Genomic DNA, 18,809 nt, shown 5'->3' with positions numbered 1-18,809 from the left:
CAAATGACTATTCAACATCAGGTGAAATAAAACATTATGAAACAGCTGAAGCATAGAGATAGACAATACCATTTAAGTTTTTTCCATACTTTTTTAATATCTGTTTTCATTTCACTATCCCATTCCAGCTCTTATACCCTGTCTCACTGGGGTAAGACTGTTATTTATAACATCAGTGATTTGTTCAGCCTATCTTTCAATGACACACATCTATTCCATTAGGCTGTATGTCACTGACAGTGACATTCAAAACACGCTGCCACAAAAGATGCTTTCTCTGCATTATTCTAGGCTTGAAGCTGACAGGAGGAGCTGGAAGCAAGTTACAAGGCATTTATGTGCTAGAGATAGTGCCTGGCTCTCCTGCCAGTGTGGAAGGCAGTTTGCAGTCACAAGATCAGATTGTTTACATCTGTGGACTGTGGACTGAGGGCATTAGCCTGGATGATGCAGTGAGAGCGTGTGAAGCTGCCACCCAGAATGTCCAAATCAAAGCCACAAGGTAAATCTGAGCAGACAAGGTAAACCCAAGTATACTCAATCTCAATCCTAATGTTGAAGCAGGTTTCTAAACCTCAACAAGTTAAACAATAAACCCAGGACAAACTACAAGCAAAATGCTTTACCTCAAAGTCTGAATGTTGCAACTTGATACATAACATCCATAAGATATCTTAACTCCTCATAATTACAACTAACAGAGCACAAGTAGACGCATACAACATAAATGAGAACTCTTCAGACTTCATCATCCAAACACAAATATGAACCCTTTAACTGCCAGGCTGGCCACCATTTTCAGATATCCTGTTCTGTAGGGAAGATCTTTTATATTTCCACCACTAGCGCCAACCTTCTCCATACAATCTCAGATTGACAACTACAGGCAAGAAACTACCTCTGATGGGAAACTCCAAGTTGGTTACTTCCAACAGTCAACATGTTAGAAAGGTATTAAAAATGCATCATTTAATCTGCCACATGTAACAAAAAGTCATCCCAGACTTGATCAATAACCTGCAGTTAAGAATTTCCCTCATCAGTTCTTGGCTGCAATTTAGATCTATTGTGTGTTCTACAGTCTGATATAGCACCAGCAGCCGTCCCGGACTGATACAGAAAGAGCTTCCAAAGACCTCACAGTAACCCAAAAACATGTGAATAACTAAGCTATATAACCAGAGAGAGCAATAGTATGTCTGTCACGGTTGTCTTAACGTAGTCCAAACTTTTATCAATGTTTTGTTAACTTGCACTGGTCTAGCAGATGAAGAAACTGCAGCGTTGTTATACTTCTTCCTGTATAAGCAGTTAGTAGGCAACACACCCTGATCATAAGAATTTACAATCTAAGGAAACAAACAGCAATAGGATAAAGGAAATTACAAAAGATTACTCTCACTGTATAGAGAGGGAACCAAAGCTGAATTGAAAATGTACCACAAAGCAGTTCTGTATTGGGACAAATGATTTAACATGTTCGTTCTTTCCCCAACCCATTTAAATGAAACATTTCACTGTTGTAAATACAGTTACATATTTTATATACTGATATAAATGCTCTTTAGGAAAGCATCATTAACAAAATCATAGAAGTACAACTACAACTTAGACAACTGACTTTCTAAAAATATTTTTCATATGTGCTTTACAAAGCATGCAGCTCTTAATGGCTCATATATTTCACTTTTTCTGCCCCCAGAAATGGCAATCCAGTGGTTCCTATAGAGCAGAAAAATAGTAAGTAAGGCTAATATTTTTGGTTTTCAGTTCAAAACTTGCTTCTGATTTTGGAAATAAGCATAAGGTATTGTTTCATTGCATTTTAAAAGTTATTAACAGACTGTACCTTGGCATTCAGTATTTCTGTTATGGCCATCCTAAGGATCTGAAGAAAATTTGGTAGCTCTTTAAAGATAGAAATAAAATGTATAGTCCTCTTAAAAAAAACCACACCCAAACACTATTGCATTTTGCATAGTCAGTTTCTATTTTTTTTAATTTGTTGTTATTAAATGGGAAATTTATGTGGTCATTATTTCAACATCTGTTTTGATTGAAACTGTTCTCTAAGGGGTTTTCCAGTACTTTTTGAGCCTCTATTTAATATGAGCCACTACTTCATCATCTAGGCCAACGTTTTAAACTGTTATCAATAAACCTATAGAAAAATCAGAAACAGGCAGCACAAATATCTCTTAGTTAATACAAGAGCATACCTATCAGGGGACAATATTTAATGTTATAACTGTCACAAAACTTCAGTAATAATCTGCACTACAAAGACTTGACCAGAATTGCTCTAGCAGCAGAAGGGGTCTCAGCAAGCAGAGGCTGCATCTGCACCACACCATCAGGTGGAAGGATAGGTGTCATGTCTACATCACTGTGTAGAAAGTCTGTTATCTATGCAAGTAATACTTTGCAGTGTACATTTGGCTGTGGTGTTACATCAGGCCTAACCCCCAGTTTCATTTACTTGACTCAATACCTGAATTTTTTTTAATTCATGCAAAGATGATCTGAAAAAGTAACCCTGGACCAGAACTGCTCATATGCCTACATTTGTCTGAATACTGGCATATGGCTACCTCAAGAAATTATTCCAAGTTAAGCTAGTTAGGGATTTCCTACTCAACAACTATCCATGTCTTTGGTTTTGTAAACTGAAGCAGCTTATTACACTTACTAAGAACAAGCGTCTTTGAGTTTACTACAAAACACAGATAAAGTTATGTGTACTCTCAGTTACTGTGGTATAACTAAAGCACAGTAAATGTGTATCCTGGTAGGACCTTGTTTACCTATCCTTGCTCCATGAGCTTTGCAGATTCCAAGATTTCTCAAGACACCTTCAAGATAGGTTACTGCATCTGATTCACCTCTGATAAAGATTTATGAACTCTACAATAGTACAGTTACCTGCTTCTCTTATAAAACAAGATTCTTCCCTTTTATAAGGCACTTAAAAAAATCTATAGTAATTTTGTATTTGGTGTTCTGTTTGCTATCATCTGTGATAGATTTGTAGGTAAATTATAATAATTTGCTATTAAGTAAGCAAGGTTTCATTTTATAGACTTAGTTACAAAAATGCATACTAAAATTGCAAAGGCAACGGGGAACTTTTTTGTTGTTGTTGTTGGGGTTTTTTGTTTGTTTTTTTAAACATAAGAACACTCATCATTTTCTGTAATTCGTACAGTAAGAGTACTTTATGGAAGACAACTAAGATGACCAAGATATGATAAAGCAGAACCCCAAAACTATGGGTGGGTGGGTAGAGGTAGGAGTGTCAAGAGTGCATATTGTCTTCTTACATATCCATCTCTGCAGACATTAACACACCCTGCTTCTTCCTCTGCCTGATCACTGCCACATGTCTAGAATGACTCAATCTGATGTCTGATTGTTGTTACAGTTTTAAAAACAGCAAGGACTGAGATGCAGTATCTCTGCAATTCACAACAGTATTGTTTATATCACTGTGCAAACTGGCAAACTTAATCATGCAGTATGGCCTCAAACTGCCTCAAATGGTATCAATTTTGGATATTGATGCTTTGTTCAATAATCTAAGCACAGAGTTTACATTCCCTTATGTACATAAAAGTTAGCAGGAGGCCTGTCAGAACAAACCTACATGTATGCTTTTAGGGCCACCTGCTGAGACTGAGAAACCCAGTACTTTTTTCTCAAATGAAAACCTGAATTCCCAAGAACAGCATCTGCTGCATCAACATGGTAAGGCACTTTGTATTTTCAATTAGGGTTTGTAAAATTTTGTGCCCTCTCTTGGAAAGAAAGTAAGTCTGTATGTGGTTCCGTAAGCACCTGGGAAAGTTTAATTCTTCATAAACAAAACTGCCTCCCTCAGAGTTTCAGAGAACATTTATACATTACCTGTTGTCCATTTGGTGTCTCTGACCCTGTAACATGCAGCTTTTAAAGCTTGATTTGGAACCTGCTTACTGGAAGGTGAAAAGTCTGCAGGGATAATGCACAGACAGCTCAATTCATGGTTCAGCAGTGTAAGCCCACATAAGTCCACAGGATTTTTTTTAATTTATTTTACATGTCAAATATAAAATGTATCATTATGTCTCTGAATATTATTTTAAGTTTTATACCATAGAACATTTTACCAGTACAACTGTTTAAAAATTGTTGCCCGCTTTTTCACAGAGAAACATTTGGATGAAACAAATGATGGTGCTCAGCAAAACACTCCCAATTCTCCAGAATGTAAGGTAAGTGACAATTTTATCAAGTTTAAGACGGCCCATCAAGTGAAGTGAGCTATATGGAGGGAGACTTTTTTCAATAGTTTTATTCAATGTATTCACTTCCTCTCCAGTTTCTTTGAAAACATGAATCTAATGCATTTGGAGAGCATCCTGTGAAGTGTTGAATTGCTTCAGCATTCATGGACTAGAATGTGCTGAGCACTTCCTGGGGTCAGACTCTTCTGTTGCCAGTTTTCAATGTATAGTAACACTATTTGACGAGCTTAGTAATATAAGCATTACTTATACACTCTAGCTCCTCTATTAGGTCTTCATAGACTCTTAATAGTTTACAAGATTAATCCTTAGCTTAGAAAGAAAGTATCACAGGAAAAAGATACAGAATATCACAGCATGGGATTCTGTGGAAAATAAGTGGAATTGTGAAGCATTTCCCACAACATCGCTGAAACCTGAGATTAACATGTTTCTTTTCAAAATTCTCTGATGGGGCATTTAAAAAAGGGGTAAAATTACTCCAAACCTTTGGAGCATTATGCAGCATTGACATAAACAGTAAGGGTTTGAATTTGGAAAGAGTAATGCCATTTTTGAAATTATGAATTCCTAAAATACAAAGGTGTGTTCTTTGAAAAAAGAAGTAATTTCCATGCTGAACATACAATGCTTCAGAATTCTTACAAGTGCAAACATCACTTCTGTTTGTGCAAACGTGAAAAATAATGCTACTTGGAATTGAAATTACCCATGTTGGGAATGATATTTCATGGGAATAGATTTACTGGGCTTCTCTTGCTTGTGATTTGCAAAAGAGGGCTGTCTCTTGTTAAAATTAGACCTCCAGCTTGGCAGAAAAATTGGAACAATTTTCTCACTTTTGGTTAAGTCATCACTGTTACTGCTTCTTCTGCATCGTTTAATCCATGATGGTTTATCTGTTCAACTTGCTAAAATAATTTCTGATTATGATATTTGCAACATTGGAACTAGTCATGCTGCAAGTTATAAACATTTTGAGGTTGCTGCTACTTCTGACATAATACTTGACCCTAAAAAAGCATAATGGGATTCTTTGGTATTAAAAATGCAAACAACATACAGTCCTGAATAAACTCCACTTTAGACTGCATCCTTGTCTATTGCAGGACTTCATTATTAAGATCGAGCTGGAAAAAGCAGAAAATGGAAGCTTAGGATTCGCACTGGTAGGTGGAAGAAATGGTAGGGCTATCCTAATAAAAGCCATCAGTCCAGACAGCATTGCAGATCTAGATGGGAGGCTTCAAGTTGGTGACATCCTTCTCAAGGTAATGCTTGTTCTTTATTGTTTTGGCCCACATTTTCTCTAGTTATACTACAATGACCATTCTGTTCAGTATAAATGTTGTGCAGATTGGAAATCTGAGACTGCTTGGCATATAAACACGTAGACAATGGTGTCCCTTGGCTCCTGGGGGTCAGAAGGCTGTTCTGGGACACCCACCCCTTGCCTAGACTTTTGCTTCCTGTAGGACTGGGCCTCTCTGCAGCTGGAGGTGGCTGTTGGGCACTCTAGCAGAGAAACAGACCCAGAATACCCGGGCAAGCGGCAAAGTGCAACTAATCCATAGTGTAACTGTGCCCAGCGGGGATTACACGTGAAAAAAATCAGAGAAATGAATTAACTGACCAGGCATGCATATAACAGCTAACCAGGAGAATACTGACAAGAACCTATCATCAGTGCCAGTTATGTATTATCAAGACAAGTAAAAAGCACTAGAATTAGAACTTTTGAATCTTTATTTAAAATCTTACTATCTTAACCAACTTCTAATATAAATATTTTTTTTCTTTTTTACCACAAATTATTTTTTCTTCCCTGTCCAAGAGTTTCAATACTTTTGTTTGCTTTTCTATTTTTCATCTATTTCCATATCTCCTCCATCTTCCATCTGAACAGTAGGGGAAACAATGCCCTCTTAGTGTCTCAGAAGAGATGCAGGCTATACTTTTGTGATGTACTGCTGGCCATCACGGTATAAAGTAGTAGAGAGGAGAGGTTCATGAAGCAAGTTACTAAAATGCGAGGGGATGAGGACACACAAACCACAAATAAGATTGCTCACTACTGGGTTATGTGATTTAAAAAAGCTTTCCATTACAGGAATCTGGAAGTACACATCATTGTATTTTCCAGGTGAATGAGACTTTCGTGTCTGGTCTGCCACGCCACACAGTTACAGATTTGCTGCGCAAGGCTCAAGGCACTGTTCAAATCACTGTCTGCCGAAGTATGGCTTTGCATTGGGCTTATTCAGGCAATCAGAGCAACAGTATGCCTTCCTCGCCAAACACAAAAGCAGAGCCTGGTAAGCAGCTACATCCACTCAGTATACGATAAAAGGAAGACTATGTTGTGCCTGAATTCAACTTTCCTATTAGCAAAATAATTCAATGTTACCAACTTCACAGTTAGTCCCACTTCATAGCTGTAGATACAAACACATTCTTCACTGTAACCTGCAGCTCTGGCTAAGCTACTTAAGATAACAGACTACAGAGAAGGAATGCCCAAGTGTGATTTTTAAGTCTACAATTAGTAGAAGCAAAGCTACAAGACCCTTAAAGATGCTTTAACTCAGCTTATGTTTTTAAGTCATGAAGGTTCCTGGTCTGATTTTACCCCATTTTATACAACTCACTGACAGAATCACAACCAATTATTGACTCAGCTGCTAAAATGTTTCCCACAAATTTCACATCCCAGCACTCCTACGTTATCTCTTGAAAACACTGCACCTCCTGTTCTGTCCAGCAGACAGCTCCTCTCCTGTGCTTGTTCATCTTCAAATCCAGAAGCCTTTGCTCCCAGGTTGATTGCTATTAATTTGAGAGTGCACCTACCAGCATGGAGCAGTACTTAGAGAACTGACTAACTAATGGAAGAAACTTGTGCTGCAGGCTCTGCTTTGCCAAATACTCAGGATTTAAATACTAATTAAAGCTGGGAGTGGAAGCAAAGATATACTATTACCACTAGATTATGGGTTTATATTCCTCAACTTTCTATTTCTTTGAACACTGAAATGTTTCTTATAATGTGGAGAAAATTTGGTGGGAAGCATATAGAGTTCCTCCTTAATACCTTTTGGCCTGCTGGTTACAAATTGGAGGCTTTGTTTCAAAACTTCTCAGACAAGGAGGCACAGCCATTGCTATTTTCTTTCTCCCCAGCTGACTAGGAAGAGATGCAGAGCTGATTGTGACTTTTGGACATATTTTACAGCAAACATTTATGCATCTAGTCAGCTTTACTGATGCAAACTTAGCTGCATAGGTATTTTAGGCAATTCTGCTGTTAGGCAGCAGCTGCCACTAGGGTTCAAGGTTCTCAATTTTTTTCATTATCTATTAGACTGAGCCTACCACTCTTGAACTCCTAGACTGTGTCATAAGCACTGGACGCTCCTTCATTTTCTGGAAGCTACCTCTGTGTTTCAAGAGCAAAACTTTTCCATGAGGACAAGCACCACCCTAGAAGGAGGATGTTCATTGCCCCGTCTCTATTCTAGTTTACTTTTGGAAGTTAACGATGAGGAGAGAAGAAAAAGAAAAAAAGCAAAAAAAAAAAGGAAGGACAGGCAGTTATAAAAAGGCTGATTGCAGCTCTTGCTGTATTAAGGGCTGTGGAAATACTCCCATTCACTTCAGTGACACTAGCCTTTTCTCCAGCTCTGCAAATTCAAGGACCTAGCTATGAGGATGTTTATTTACATCTCATATGACACTGGTGAATTACACAGCTGCTGGAAAGTTTTAACTGTTTTCCTGGAGCAGCAAAATCCAATGGTATTATAGAAGCACTGGCATCAAAGTTAATTTGTGGTATTTATCCCTTAGCACTGCAAAGGAATAGGCTGGGTTAGGAAGGGCAGATTTAAATTCTGTTTCAGATTTTTTTATAACTGTTATTAATATAGCTGTCTACTTGAGTGTATCTTCTGGCAACCTGAATTATGCTGGCTTCTTCAGTGGTGATACGTGGCATTTGTGCTGTACTAACCTTCTCAAAGTATCCATGAAAGGGATATTCCATGCCAGGTTCTGGCACTGTATCTCAGTGCCTCTTCCAAGATCAAAGCCATCTGATGTGAGTGGCACAGAAGAAATGGATCTTATTTTGATGCTTTATGGGCATTTTACTTTTATTTTGTTTTCTGGTATTCAGATAGTGCTGAGGGAAGCCTGCGAATTCAGCCTGTTTTCACTTTCAAGGAAGAAGAATCCAACCACATGGGCACCAAGGTAAAACCTGAATCAGGCTTCTAGAAACGATTAGGCAATGTACTTGTATGTATGTTTGCAAAATGGGTTTGCTGCAATGTAGGCAAGAACCACACCTTCTTAATGAAAAGAGATTAATGTGAGGGAAGTGTATCGAAATGACTGGAACGGCTAACATTTGAATGAGTCAGTGGATTCCACTGAGATAAGAGCATATGACTAGTATAATATATATGCTAAAAGGGTGGGGGGAAGGAAGGTTGCATAAGCAAGTCTAGTTCTGGTTCTCTGTAATACTTGAATGAACAATTTGTTAATTTTACCATTCTTTCAATATTTTAAAACAATATACTTTAGAAGATTTCTATTCAACTGTCTTATATTAATGTTCATAACTCCGAGGCAACCAAACTTCTTCAAACATGGCTATGTTTTTGAATCTTAGTAAGCCCTACAAGACATTCCATTTTTACAGCATCTATTATTTCTAAGTTTACAACTGTAAAACCTGTAAAACCTCTCCTCAGAAGATGTGAGAAATGTAGTTCTTCATATCCTCCAGAACAAAAACAAAAAACCCCAACCCAAAACGAACCTGCCTCAATCAATATAATCAAACTAGAAAAGAAAAATGGAAGAAATCCTTGACATGGATAATTTAAGAAAACTTGGAAAAGGAATTTTTTTGACAAAGTTTTAAAGTACACTCTTGGTGTTGGAACTGAATTGTTACATTGGTGAAATGTACTATCAAAACAAGGTCATGTCTATGATCTGAAAAAGAAGTATACCCAAGAAATAACACCAATGAGAAGCAGGAGATAGTACTAAGGTTACAGGTTCCTTATTAGATCCCTGAGTTAGCAAGGTATTAAGGCACAAATTTAGCTTTAAGCATGCAGTTAAGTCTATTTAGTTCAGCACAGCACATGTTTAACATTAAGCACATGCTAAAATTCTTTTCTGAATTGATTGCATTAACACTCTCTTCATTATTTCCAGCTTGCTTTCAGATGTCTCTTAAGAATAGCAATTATTTATGTTTTACTTTATAGAGTATAGCTGCCATCTACTCCAAAGATGCAGACTTTGAAAATGACAAGCTACTAAAAAAAAGATAGATGCAAAAAAGCAACACTAAAATACCTTTCCTTGGCAAACAGAAAACAAAAATCCATATAGCATTATCCAGTCAATGCAGTCAGTAGGTGCAGAAAATTGGTAACTGAATTCACGGTTAAATAGGTAGCCATGAATTCCCCTATTCTAATGAAGAAATACAAGCACAAAAATAAGAAAATAAGGTATAAGTGGCAGCTACTGTTAAGATTCTGTGGGGCATTCAGTAGTTTATACTGTGTAACATGCCAGGGTGGTTTCTGAGTGCATCTGGAATATCAAGAGGGAAAGAAGAAGAAACACTACTCTGAATGAAAATGTAAATAATTATCAAGCGTTACAGCTGAAAAGGAGCCACTTCCACATACTAACAGCAGATGTCCTGCATCATTATTTAAATGCAGGACCCAGTTATCATTCTCTAGGATGGAAAACTGGCCACCAATACTATTGCTTCTACTACATATGGAGGGTGATCAAGGATCTGCCTTCTCTGTTAGTTGAGTGCTTCTTCAGTAGAGCAGCTGCCCTCTGCTTCTACCAGCTGGTATCGTGTCTTATATAAAAAAAGGGAATTACCAACAATTCAATCTCAGACACTGGTGCTTTCTGATGCCAAGAGCTAGGAGGTGAAGAGTAGAGTGTGACCTATGATTCCTGTGATTGCATTTTCTTTATGAGAGCAGCGAGGATATAACTAACATGAACCTTTTCAAAGTTTGGTCATGTATGCTAAGTTGTAGAGATGTATTGTTATGAAACTCACAAATACAGCTGATGTGTCTTTTTACTCCTAGTAGATACTGCAGTCCTGAATCAAAGTTATGTACTTTCTTCTGAAAGTGAAAACTATTTTATTTTTCCCTTTCCTTCTTGAGTGAAGGACACGCTTTTTGTCAGATATAAGAAAGAATATTAATGAAAGTAACTATATTCTTGATGTTTCTGTGTACTGATTTTTTCACAACTTTTTCTTACTTTAAACCTGCAGGATCCAGAAAGTACACACAATTCCCCTCTACAAGGTCAGCTGGCTGGACAAGACTATAAGGGTATCATCAGTAACATTTCAGGCAGGTTAGTCTTTCAAATGCAGTGAAACTATTAAAATAAACAGTATGGATAATTTATTCTTATATTTCCAGAGCTGTCCTAATATGGTATGCGAATGCATTCATGTGTCCCAAATTATAGGAACACAGTTCTTTTGGAATGCAGCTCCACCTGCAGTAAGAGTTGCTAAACAGCTTCCACACAACTACTAAGACAAATTAAATGGAAGCTTCTAGGTGTAACAGCTTATGCAGACATGCCTAAGCTAGCTTTAGCCTTTCTGGCTGAGGAGGAGAAAGAACGGGAGGCATTGGTGTGGGCAGGGTCCCTGTGGGTTTTACCGAGTGTTCTAAGCAAGTCTTGCAGTCTGGGCAGACCCCTGTGTTACTATGGCTGTAGTGATACAGATGTTGAACTCCAGACATCTGGGAATCAAGAGAACTTGAGGATGTTACTCCAAAGAAAGTGCATAGTACAAAAAGAAAAGAATTATACTTCCAATTTTAAGGCTACAGTAAAATGGGAAATCAATAATGGAGTGTTAATAAGACATGGGAAGTTTTGTCTATTACAATGATGCAGAATATATGAAATATGATTTATTTTCTTTATCACTTACAACCCACATAAACGGAAAAAATGACTAAATATTTACATTTAAAACTTAAGATTTTATAAGAACAGTATTTGGCAAATCAGTTAGGGATGAAAATCTTCCCTAACTTACCTGTTTGTAGAGATAAAGTTTGAAAGAAGCTTTTAGAACATCTGCAGGTGAGAACATCCATATGAATGTAGCCTCAGCGCCAACTGCTATTATCTCATTGCTAATATAACATTATCTTGTGGTATACCAGGTAATCAGATGTGATTATTCTTGAATTTTCTTGCTCTGTGTGCAAGATGTATAAATGCATCTATGGGTAATACAAAGTTATCTTGTCATATATGGGGATAACCAGTGTCTTTGCTGGTTGTTTTGCAAATAGGATGGCTCTCTGGCCCCTGTCCTGTAATCTGAAGCTTTTTATTACCAATATTTTCTGGTATTTCTATTTTCTACTTGCAAAAGCTTTGTGTAACTTGAACATGCACAGCCTGCAAAGGTTACTGATATTTGCAAAACTGCTACTTATTACATTGTTCTTGCTCTTAAGGGTATCTTTTACTATTTCTAATTTTATTTATCGTGATCATACATTGGATAGAATAATGCAATAACGTAACATGCTTAAGCCTGCTAACATAGTTAAATTTTAGGTCTGAGGGTATCAGTTAGCCAGTACAGGAACATTTGACCCATTCTGCACATATTAGAGTTGTATTCTGTATCGCAGGTCTATCTTCTACCTAAACAATACTTAAAGTGCTCTAAAATTTTCTAAATACTTCAGGAACAGTAACAAGAAAATCCTATTTAGCTATGATTGCCTAGCAACTAAAATATGTCACACAGGAAAATGAAATGAAAAAATGAAAAATTGTCTATAACTGTGACAAACTTTACTTCCAATCATTTTTTGGGCAGCTTTTTATACAAAGTATGTTATTATATCTTTGAAAAAATAAAATACTACATACAGGTAACAGTGTTTTTCACTAGCTAGACTTGCAACCACTACTCCAGGCAAAGCGCTGCTATTACTCCTTGAACCTGAATTCTTCAGAGTTCACACTAATTCTTGAATAAGTTGCTCAAGAAAGTTAAAAGCAATCAAAAATAGATAAAAAACGAAACCTTTGTACTGTTCAGATTATCAAAGCTTCTGCTTCCATAAGACTATTCAACTAATGCTGTATTACAGGTCACAGAAATACACAGAACATGATGGCTGCAGAAGAGAGAGTCAGCAGTCTGAGTCAGACAGCTACAACGATGAAGATGATGATATGCCTCACAGGATTTCTGCTCTATCCAGAAGTAACCATGCAAAAACGTCTCTTTTTTCTGTAACATTATAGGCCAGCTGCTCCATATACATACAGTGAGAACACCAATCCCTTGTACACAAGCTAAGTTTTGCTCTTTGTGTCTCAAAGATCAGGGCACAATTTTTACCATTGATAACATATGAAGGCCAACCAACCTTTGCAACACCCACAAGAAGGCGGTCTACATCAGGAGCTCTCCTACCCTTCTGGAGAACTGCTAGAAGGAAGGAACATGAGTGTGAATGTAGTTAACAACCCAGGGAGGGCAGCTCTGCTGCCTATCACCCACTTGCCACTGCTCTGATTACCTCTGTTTTGGAACTCCAGTTTCAAAAGGATGAGCAACTTCTTGTAATTTTTTTTTTTTTTTTGGGGGGGGGGGGGTGTGTCTTTTGTTTTAGTTTTTGGTTGGGATTTTTTTTATGATCTATATTGTGTCCTTCCCCAAAGGAAAATCTCCGAATACCTTGATCATACTTAATTAGGTGCAAAAACTGAGCAAACAAGAGGAAAAGAAACTTGTTGAATTAATTTGAGCAACATCATGACATTTGTTCAAATCATGCACTATTTTAGTGGTGCAAAGAAAGGACACATTGGCTCACTGGCTGAACAAAAAAAGTGAATGCTGCAATTTGGGTCAGAAGTAAATTTGTGGGAGCTTCCCAGTGCATAATTTAAAAAAATGAAATGTTTAGTTTGTCCCAAAATGAATACAATAAAAGTAGATGGATTATCTTACAAGAGATACAGTAAACAGACTGGATGTACTAGAAGACAATGAGAAAGGAAGGCTTTGAGAATAAATGGAACAAATTCCAGGAACATGCTACAAAGTGTGTTTGTTATCACTGGATGCAATAGGTTTTTCAAGTCATTCTCTTCTCTCCTTTACTGTTCCCATACAAACCCTCAAAAAAGTAAATTAAATGCTTACACAGAAATGTAGAATGGTCAAATTCTATCTCAAGACATTGTTCCCAGAATCACCAAATTTCACTTTGTGTAATAGTTTCATTAAAACCTCTAGAAATGACGTGCTTAAACACAAACTGAAGCACTCTCACAGCTCAGGGGCTAAACCCCCTCTGATACTACAAGACATTTTACAGAAAGGATTTGCCTAGTTGTTTCTATAGGAAATTAAGCTGCTTCTGCCCCAGACAAGACTTTAGGACGTTGCAGTATCCCATAGATTCTCTGAAACACAGGTCTCCCTGCTGCTTCTTGCCCTGTGGAAGCAATAAATTGCTGATGGCTTTTATCAGAAGTAAACCACAGTTTACTCAAAGTACTGGGTAGCAAACAGAAAATTATAATGAGTCTATCCTCTACTACCTGCTCAAATTTGCATTTTTTATTCTGCTAGATCTGGAAGGAGAGAGGTGTATGGAAAACAGCATGCTCTGTCTGGAGCAAGGGATCCGTCTTCACTGGCACTCCCAACTAGTTAACAGAAGCACCCTCACATCTGTGAGGGGTAAGGAACAGAAAGTGTCTTAGCTCAGCCAAGTTGCAGCCCAGACAAAAGCATAGCAAGCACACCATTTTTCTGAGATTATTTAAGAGTAGCAATGACATCTTACAAGAGGAAAACAGAGACTACAACAAACCTGTGAAACAGATCATCAGGTTTTCTTTGAGACAGCTGGCATGTTATTCTTTGCTAACAGTAGCCTATGACTAAAAGGATGAATTCCATAATTCCTCTGCCTCAAACCACTATTTTTTACCAAACAAGCTACTGTTTCTACTCTACATGGTAACAAAAGTTTTTCAATTGCTCCAGTGAGTAGTGATGTTTCTGGAGATACAAATTTCTATCCATTTTCTCAATTTGCAAAGTTTTGGATCAGAACATACTTCAGGGTGAGCTAATTAGCAAAACTGAATCCTGATTTTGGGGGATCAAAGGTACTACACATCTTGTAGGGGAGCATGAGGTAAGATGAAAAGAGCATAAGAAATTTTCTTACTTCAGGGAGGAAGAATTTGCAGTGATTATTCCTAGCAGTGGGGTGTGGCCATAATAATTTTCAGGGAAGTGTTGGAAACATGAAGATGATTCCCCGTGAAGATGTGGCCGGTCTCCTATACCAATGTAAACTAGCATTAAAGTTCTGCAAGAACAGTTTATTTAGAACAGACTGTATTTAGAAACTGTATGAGGCAATAAGTTGCAATAGTTGGATCTGCTTCCAATTTACATGAAATGCAGTGCTGGTTGTATCCATGGTGCTGACTTACTCTTCTTTCTACCGTGAACATAAGTAAGCCAAAAATATTTTTTCACATTTCACTTCCACAGAATAAGCATCAAAATGTACTTAAGTATTGCAGCTCCCTAGCTTTTAAAGCCATGGATTTGCACTATGAACAATTATAATTAAAAACGTCCTTCTTTTTTTGTTGATACATAGGCAGAACTTTTGCTTCTGGAGATGAACTGACTCAGTTAATTAACTGTAAACCATCACTGACCGGAGTAGGTCCAAGAACTGGCATCACAGGCCTTATTCGAGGTCTTCAGTTGCGGATTGAGAATCAAGAGGTGTTAAAGGAGTTTATGGTAAAGTGTGATTTCTTTTTAAGATCTGAGCGTTTAGCAGAGCTAAGAAAGTGACTTTTAGCAGGCTTTGGCATACCGTATGGGAGATCGACCTGTATATCTCTGCTGACTCCACTTTTTCATAGAAATATTCCAGCCAGAATGGGGCTTCTGCTCTACTGTTTGGGTGATGCTACAGTATTTGGATCTCTCTCTTTCAACGCGGGTCAGGCTTACACTGTTCCCAGTCCAAAGATACTGCCCACATGGAATGAAAAATAAGGAATACACAAGAGTATGAATTCCTAGACTGCTTCTTTCTGTTACTCCCTCAGCTCTAACAAACAGCTGCCCAAGAACTATTCTATAGGCTGCACTAAAGCAAGAAATCCATGCTGCTAGGGATTCACTAGTGTTGAAATACTTAGCTGATGAAAGGAGAATGTTTTGCACAATGCTCCAGTGCACAGAACTCATTGCCACATGATACTATTAAGGTCAGGAACTTTGTGAAATTAAAAATAAAAAAGTAACGTACCTCCACAGATAATGAAAACACACAATTACATCTGATGGCATATAAATAATGAAAAAGTGTAAAATTAGGAAAGCATATAAAATCTCTTGTTTCGGGATATAAACAGAGTACTCGGTTATCAGCAAATTCCTGAAGAACAGATTACTTCATAATTCATCAGCACGGTACTGGGGTTTCCTTTAAAGGATGTACTCATCACCAGTGAAATAGATTGCTACCACTTTTCCATAGTAATTACAACTTTATCAGTTTCCTTCACTTGTCTTCATATCTGTGACTTTCTGGGTACAAAACCCCACAGGCCCAAGTGTATAGGGCTTGCTGACTTCCCCTGAAGGCTCGAGGGCACGTATTAATTCCCATTCATTCCATTCTATTACTGATGTAGGCATAGCATACTGTAAGCTGAATGATGTGTCTGCACAGACAACATAGAGATCTAATAGGGGATGCACCGGTTACCAAAGCTAATGGACATTTCATCTGAGTAAAAGCTGTAGTAACTGATGAAGGTATTCAAGAACTGTCATGTAGATTTCAGTCCATATACAATGTATAGTGGCATAATGTGAAGGCTGAGCATCATGCAATGCATACCCAAGGTAAAGAATAAAGAAAAGTGAAGGTAACTCAAAACTGTAAATGAAATTAACTTGCACATTCCTGCTTCTCAGTACACTGCATTCTGTTCCCCTAAATCTGCTATGAAATACTTAATGACCTTATGATAAGCACTTCATTTTATTGATGCTGTTCCCTATATCCGTCACTTTCTCTGTCACTGAAAAGTATTCAGCGACATTCACTACCTGTTAACAGTGCAATAGCTGGTGCTTTAGTCAGTACGTGAGCAATTATGACTGCTGAAATTCGGCTAAGACACTATTCCAAACATCTGTTTTACAGCAATATACAACAGGGATTTGTAAATACAGGGACTGAGATTATGGGTTGGAAATCTCATCTGAAAATCTCAGAAACTGTGCAGGCTGAAGAAAATAAAAAGCAATTTTAATTCCTTGTCCATAAGTTATAGAATGATGTACTGGTTTTCTTCTGTAAGTCTATTTGGTGGTCTTGGGTCACATATAGCAGTAAAGTCTGTTCACACTGACTCTGTAAAGAATGTGAACAACACGGATTGACTATATCTCTTTGATCTAGGCTTTAGAACGTGTGAAACCAATAGATGACTGCAGAACTGGCAAAGCACCAGAAAACCAGGATAAAAACAGATATCAAGATATTCTTCCATGTAAGTATGCACACTGATGAGAACCCACATTCAATGAACAGAGACATCACAAAACAGGAAAACAGTTATAACACTGAGGTGCAGGAGGTGCAAATCCTACCACATCCTTAGTCACAGAAAGTTCCACTAATAATGAAATGTATTGAGATTTTTCCAAAAGAGGTAGAGTTCACTTAAAGAAGTCTACATTGCCTAATATGTAATCTTCTGAGGTATCATCTTCCACAAGGCAAGACTTGGTCTCACAGGGGGCCAGCTGTCTTGGTGTTTCCTTCCCTCTTTCTCAGAGATATTGACCTGCATTTCTACAGGTAAGTGTAACTTCAACAATAATAGCAGTTCTTTACATCTATTTAAATGTACAGCTACATCTACTGCTTGTGACACAGTGGAATTCTGAAAATTACAGTGGAAATCATGGAGATATGTAGCTCTTAGAAAGATAAAGATTCTTTCAGAAGTGTTTGAAAGCATAATCTCCAACCAGAGCTTTCAGCTGCTCAACTCTGTTCTGAGTCAGAAACAAGTTTCATCACTGATGAGAAGTCATTTTAGAAGGAAGATGTGAGTCCAAGAGCTGAATGACTGCTGTCAACAAGGATTTCCCAAAAAATAATGTACTGCCTAGTGATTCCCTGAGAGGTACCACAACAGGAGAACACTTTCTGGACCCTTGATGTCTTTCTAAACTGCAGCAGCAGGACAACACATGCAAAATTTGTAGCACAGTTACCTCTCTATATTAGTGATACAGTATACATCCTCAGAAGTTTCCTGTTTTATAACACCAATATCCAGTGACAACGTTCCCATGCCATACATTAAAAGCAGTGTTGGATACACTATTTTGAATCACTGCCAAACAATTCTGTGGTAATTAGAAGGCCTGTCAGAGTGTTACTCAAGTATCTTAAGAGAAATACAGCTGCAATACAAGCTATCTGTGGGAATTCCTATTAGCAGTGATTGATATTAGCTCTACTAGACAAATGCATTCTAAACTCCATTCTGGAGGCTGAGGTTCCCCATCCTGAGTGCTACAGACGGTAGATACTTTAAGATCTGCAGCTGAAATAGCAACTTTCTGTTTCTGTACAGATGATAAGACACGAGTTCCTCTGGGAGAAAAGAATGGCTACATTAACGCAAGTTACATTAGAATGAAAGTTGGAGAAGAGGAACATTTCTATATTATAACCCAAAGCCCTCTGCCATCCACTATGGCTGATTTCTGGCAAATGGTCTGGGAGAGTGAATCAGATATGATTGCCATGATGACAAAAGAAGTGGAGCTAGGGCAAGTCAAATGTCACCGATACTGGCCTGAACCCTCCCATGACTCTATAGACCTGGCTAATTTCCATCTCAGGCTAGACAATTACCAGATTCTGGAATACTTCATTATTAGAACAATAGAAGTTATCAACAAGCAGGTAAGTTCAGTAGACTTCGTACTTTCATATATGATGAAATTGATTAGATATTTTACATGAGTACCTACTAGTATTACTGTTTCCTTCTGTAACATTTGCTCAGTATTTCTTAGGAATGTAAAAATTGAATAACAGGCATGAAATTAGGGTTAATGTGATACTTATTCTGTGCTCACTGCACAAGCAATGGATCCAACATTAAATACATTTGAACAAGAACGTAAAAAAAATAGTCCTTTAATAATCATAGGGCTGGTGTGTTCAGTGTTTTGCAGAACTGCTTACCGTTCTCACCAAATCAAATCAGTAAGGGCTACCAGAGTGGATTCATATTCTGTAATCATAGCTGGAAGGAGAGAGGGGAAGAAGGTGGTTTGCATCCCAGAGTTTTGAACAAATGATACTTCTTTCATCCATT

At 37.7% G+C, this 18,809-nt stretch overlaps 2 protein-coding genes across 9 annotated transcripts in view; one reads left to right on the top strand and one right to left on the bottom strand.

The window, feature by feature from the left end:
* The window catches only part of MAPK8 (mitogen-activated protein kinase 8), a 167,056-nt gene that overhangs the window by 115,848 nt on the left and 32,399 nt on the right, over nucleotides 1–18,809 (bottom strand). The window lies entirely within an intron of this gene.
* The window catches only part of FRMPD2 (FERM and PDZ domain containing 2), a 77,141-nt gene that overhangs the window by 53,916 nt on the left and 4,416 nt on the right, over nucleotides 1–18,809 (top strand). For 3 of the 8 annotated variants that reach the window (XM_055793519.1, XM_055793532.1, XM_055793518.1), the window contains exons 33-44: nucleotides 292–502; nucleotides 1,703–1,740; nucleotides 3,658–3,744; nucleotides 4,186–4,250; nucleotides 5,393–5,554; nucleotides 6,427–6,598; nucleotides 8,458–8,534; nucleotides 10,624–10,709; nucleotides 12,491–12,606; nucleotides 15,038–15,186; nucleotides 16,868–16,958; nucleotides 18,057–18,391. In XM_055793519.1, coding sequence (XP_055649494.1) covers nucleotides 292–502; nucleotides 1,703–1,740; nucleotides 3,658–3,744; nucleotides 4,186–4,250; nucleotides 5,393–5,554; nucleotides 6,427–6,598; nucleotides 8,458–8,534; nucleotides 10,624–10,709; nucleotides 12,491–12,606; nucleotides 15,038–15,186; nucleotides 16,868–16,958; nucleotides 18,057–18,391 — 1,589 coding nt within the window. Of the gene's footprint in view, nucleotides 1–291; nucleotides 503–1,702; nucleotides 1,741–3,657; nucleotides 3,745–4,185; nucleotides 4,251–5,392; nucleotides 5,555–6,426; nucleotides 6,599–8,457; nucleotides 8,535–10,623; nucleotides 10,710–12,490; nucleotides 12,607–15,037; nucleotides 15,187–16,867; nucleotides 16,959–18,056; nucleotides 18,392–18,809 lie in introns of those variants that run through there. The other 5 variants (XM_055793524.1, XM_055793546.1, XM_055793538.1 and 2 more) reach the window with 5 other exon arrangements.

This window comes from Falco peregrinus, chromosome 1 (genome assembly GCF_023634155.1).
Source record: "Falco peregrinus isolate bFalPer1 chromosome 1, bFalPer1.pri, whole genome shotgun sequence".
Lineage (NCBI taxonomy): Eukaryota > Metazoa > Chordata > Aves > Falconiformes > Falconidae > Falco > Falco peregrinus.
This window is presented reverse-complemented; position numbering and strand designations above follow the sequence as displayed.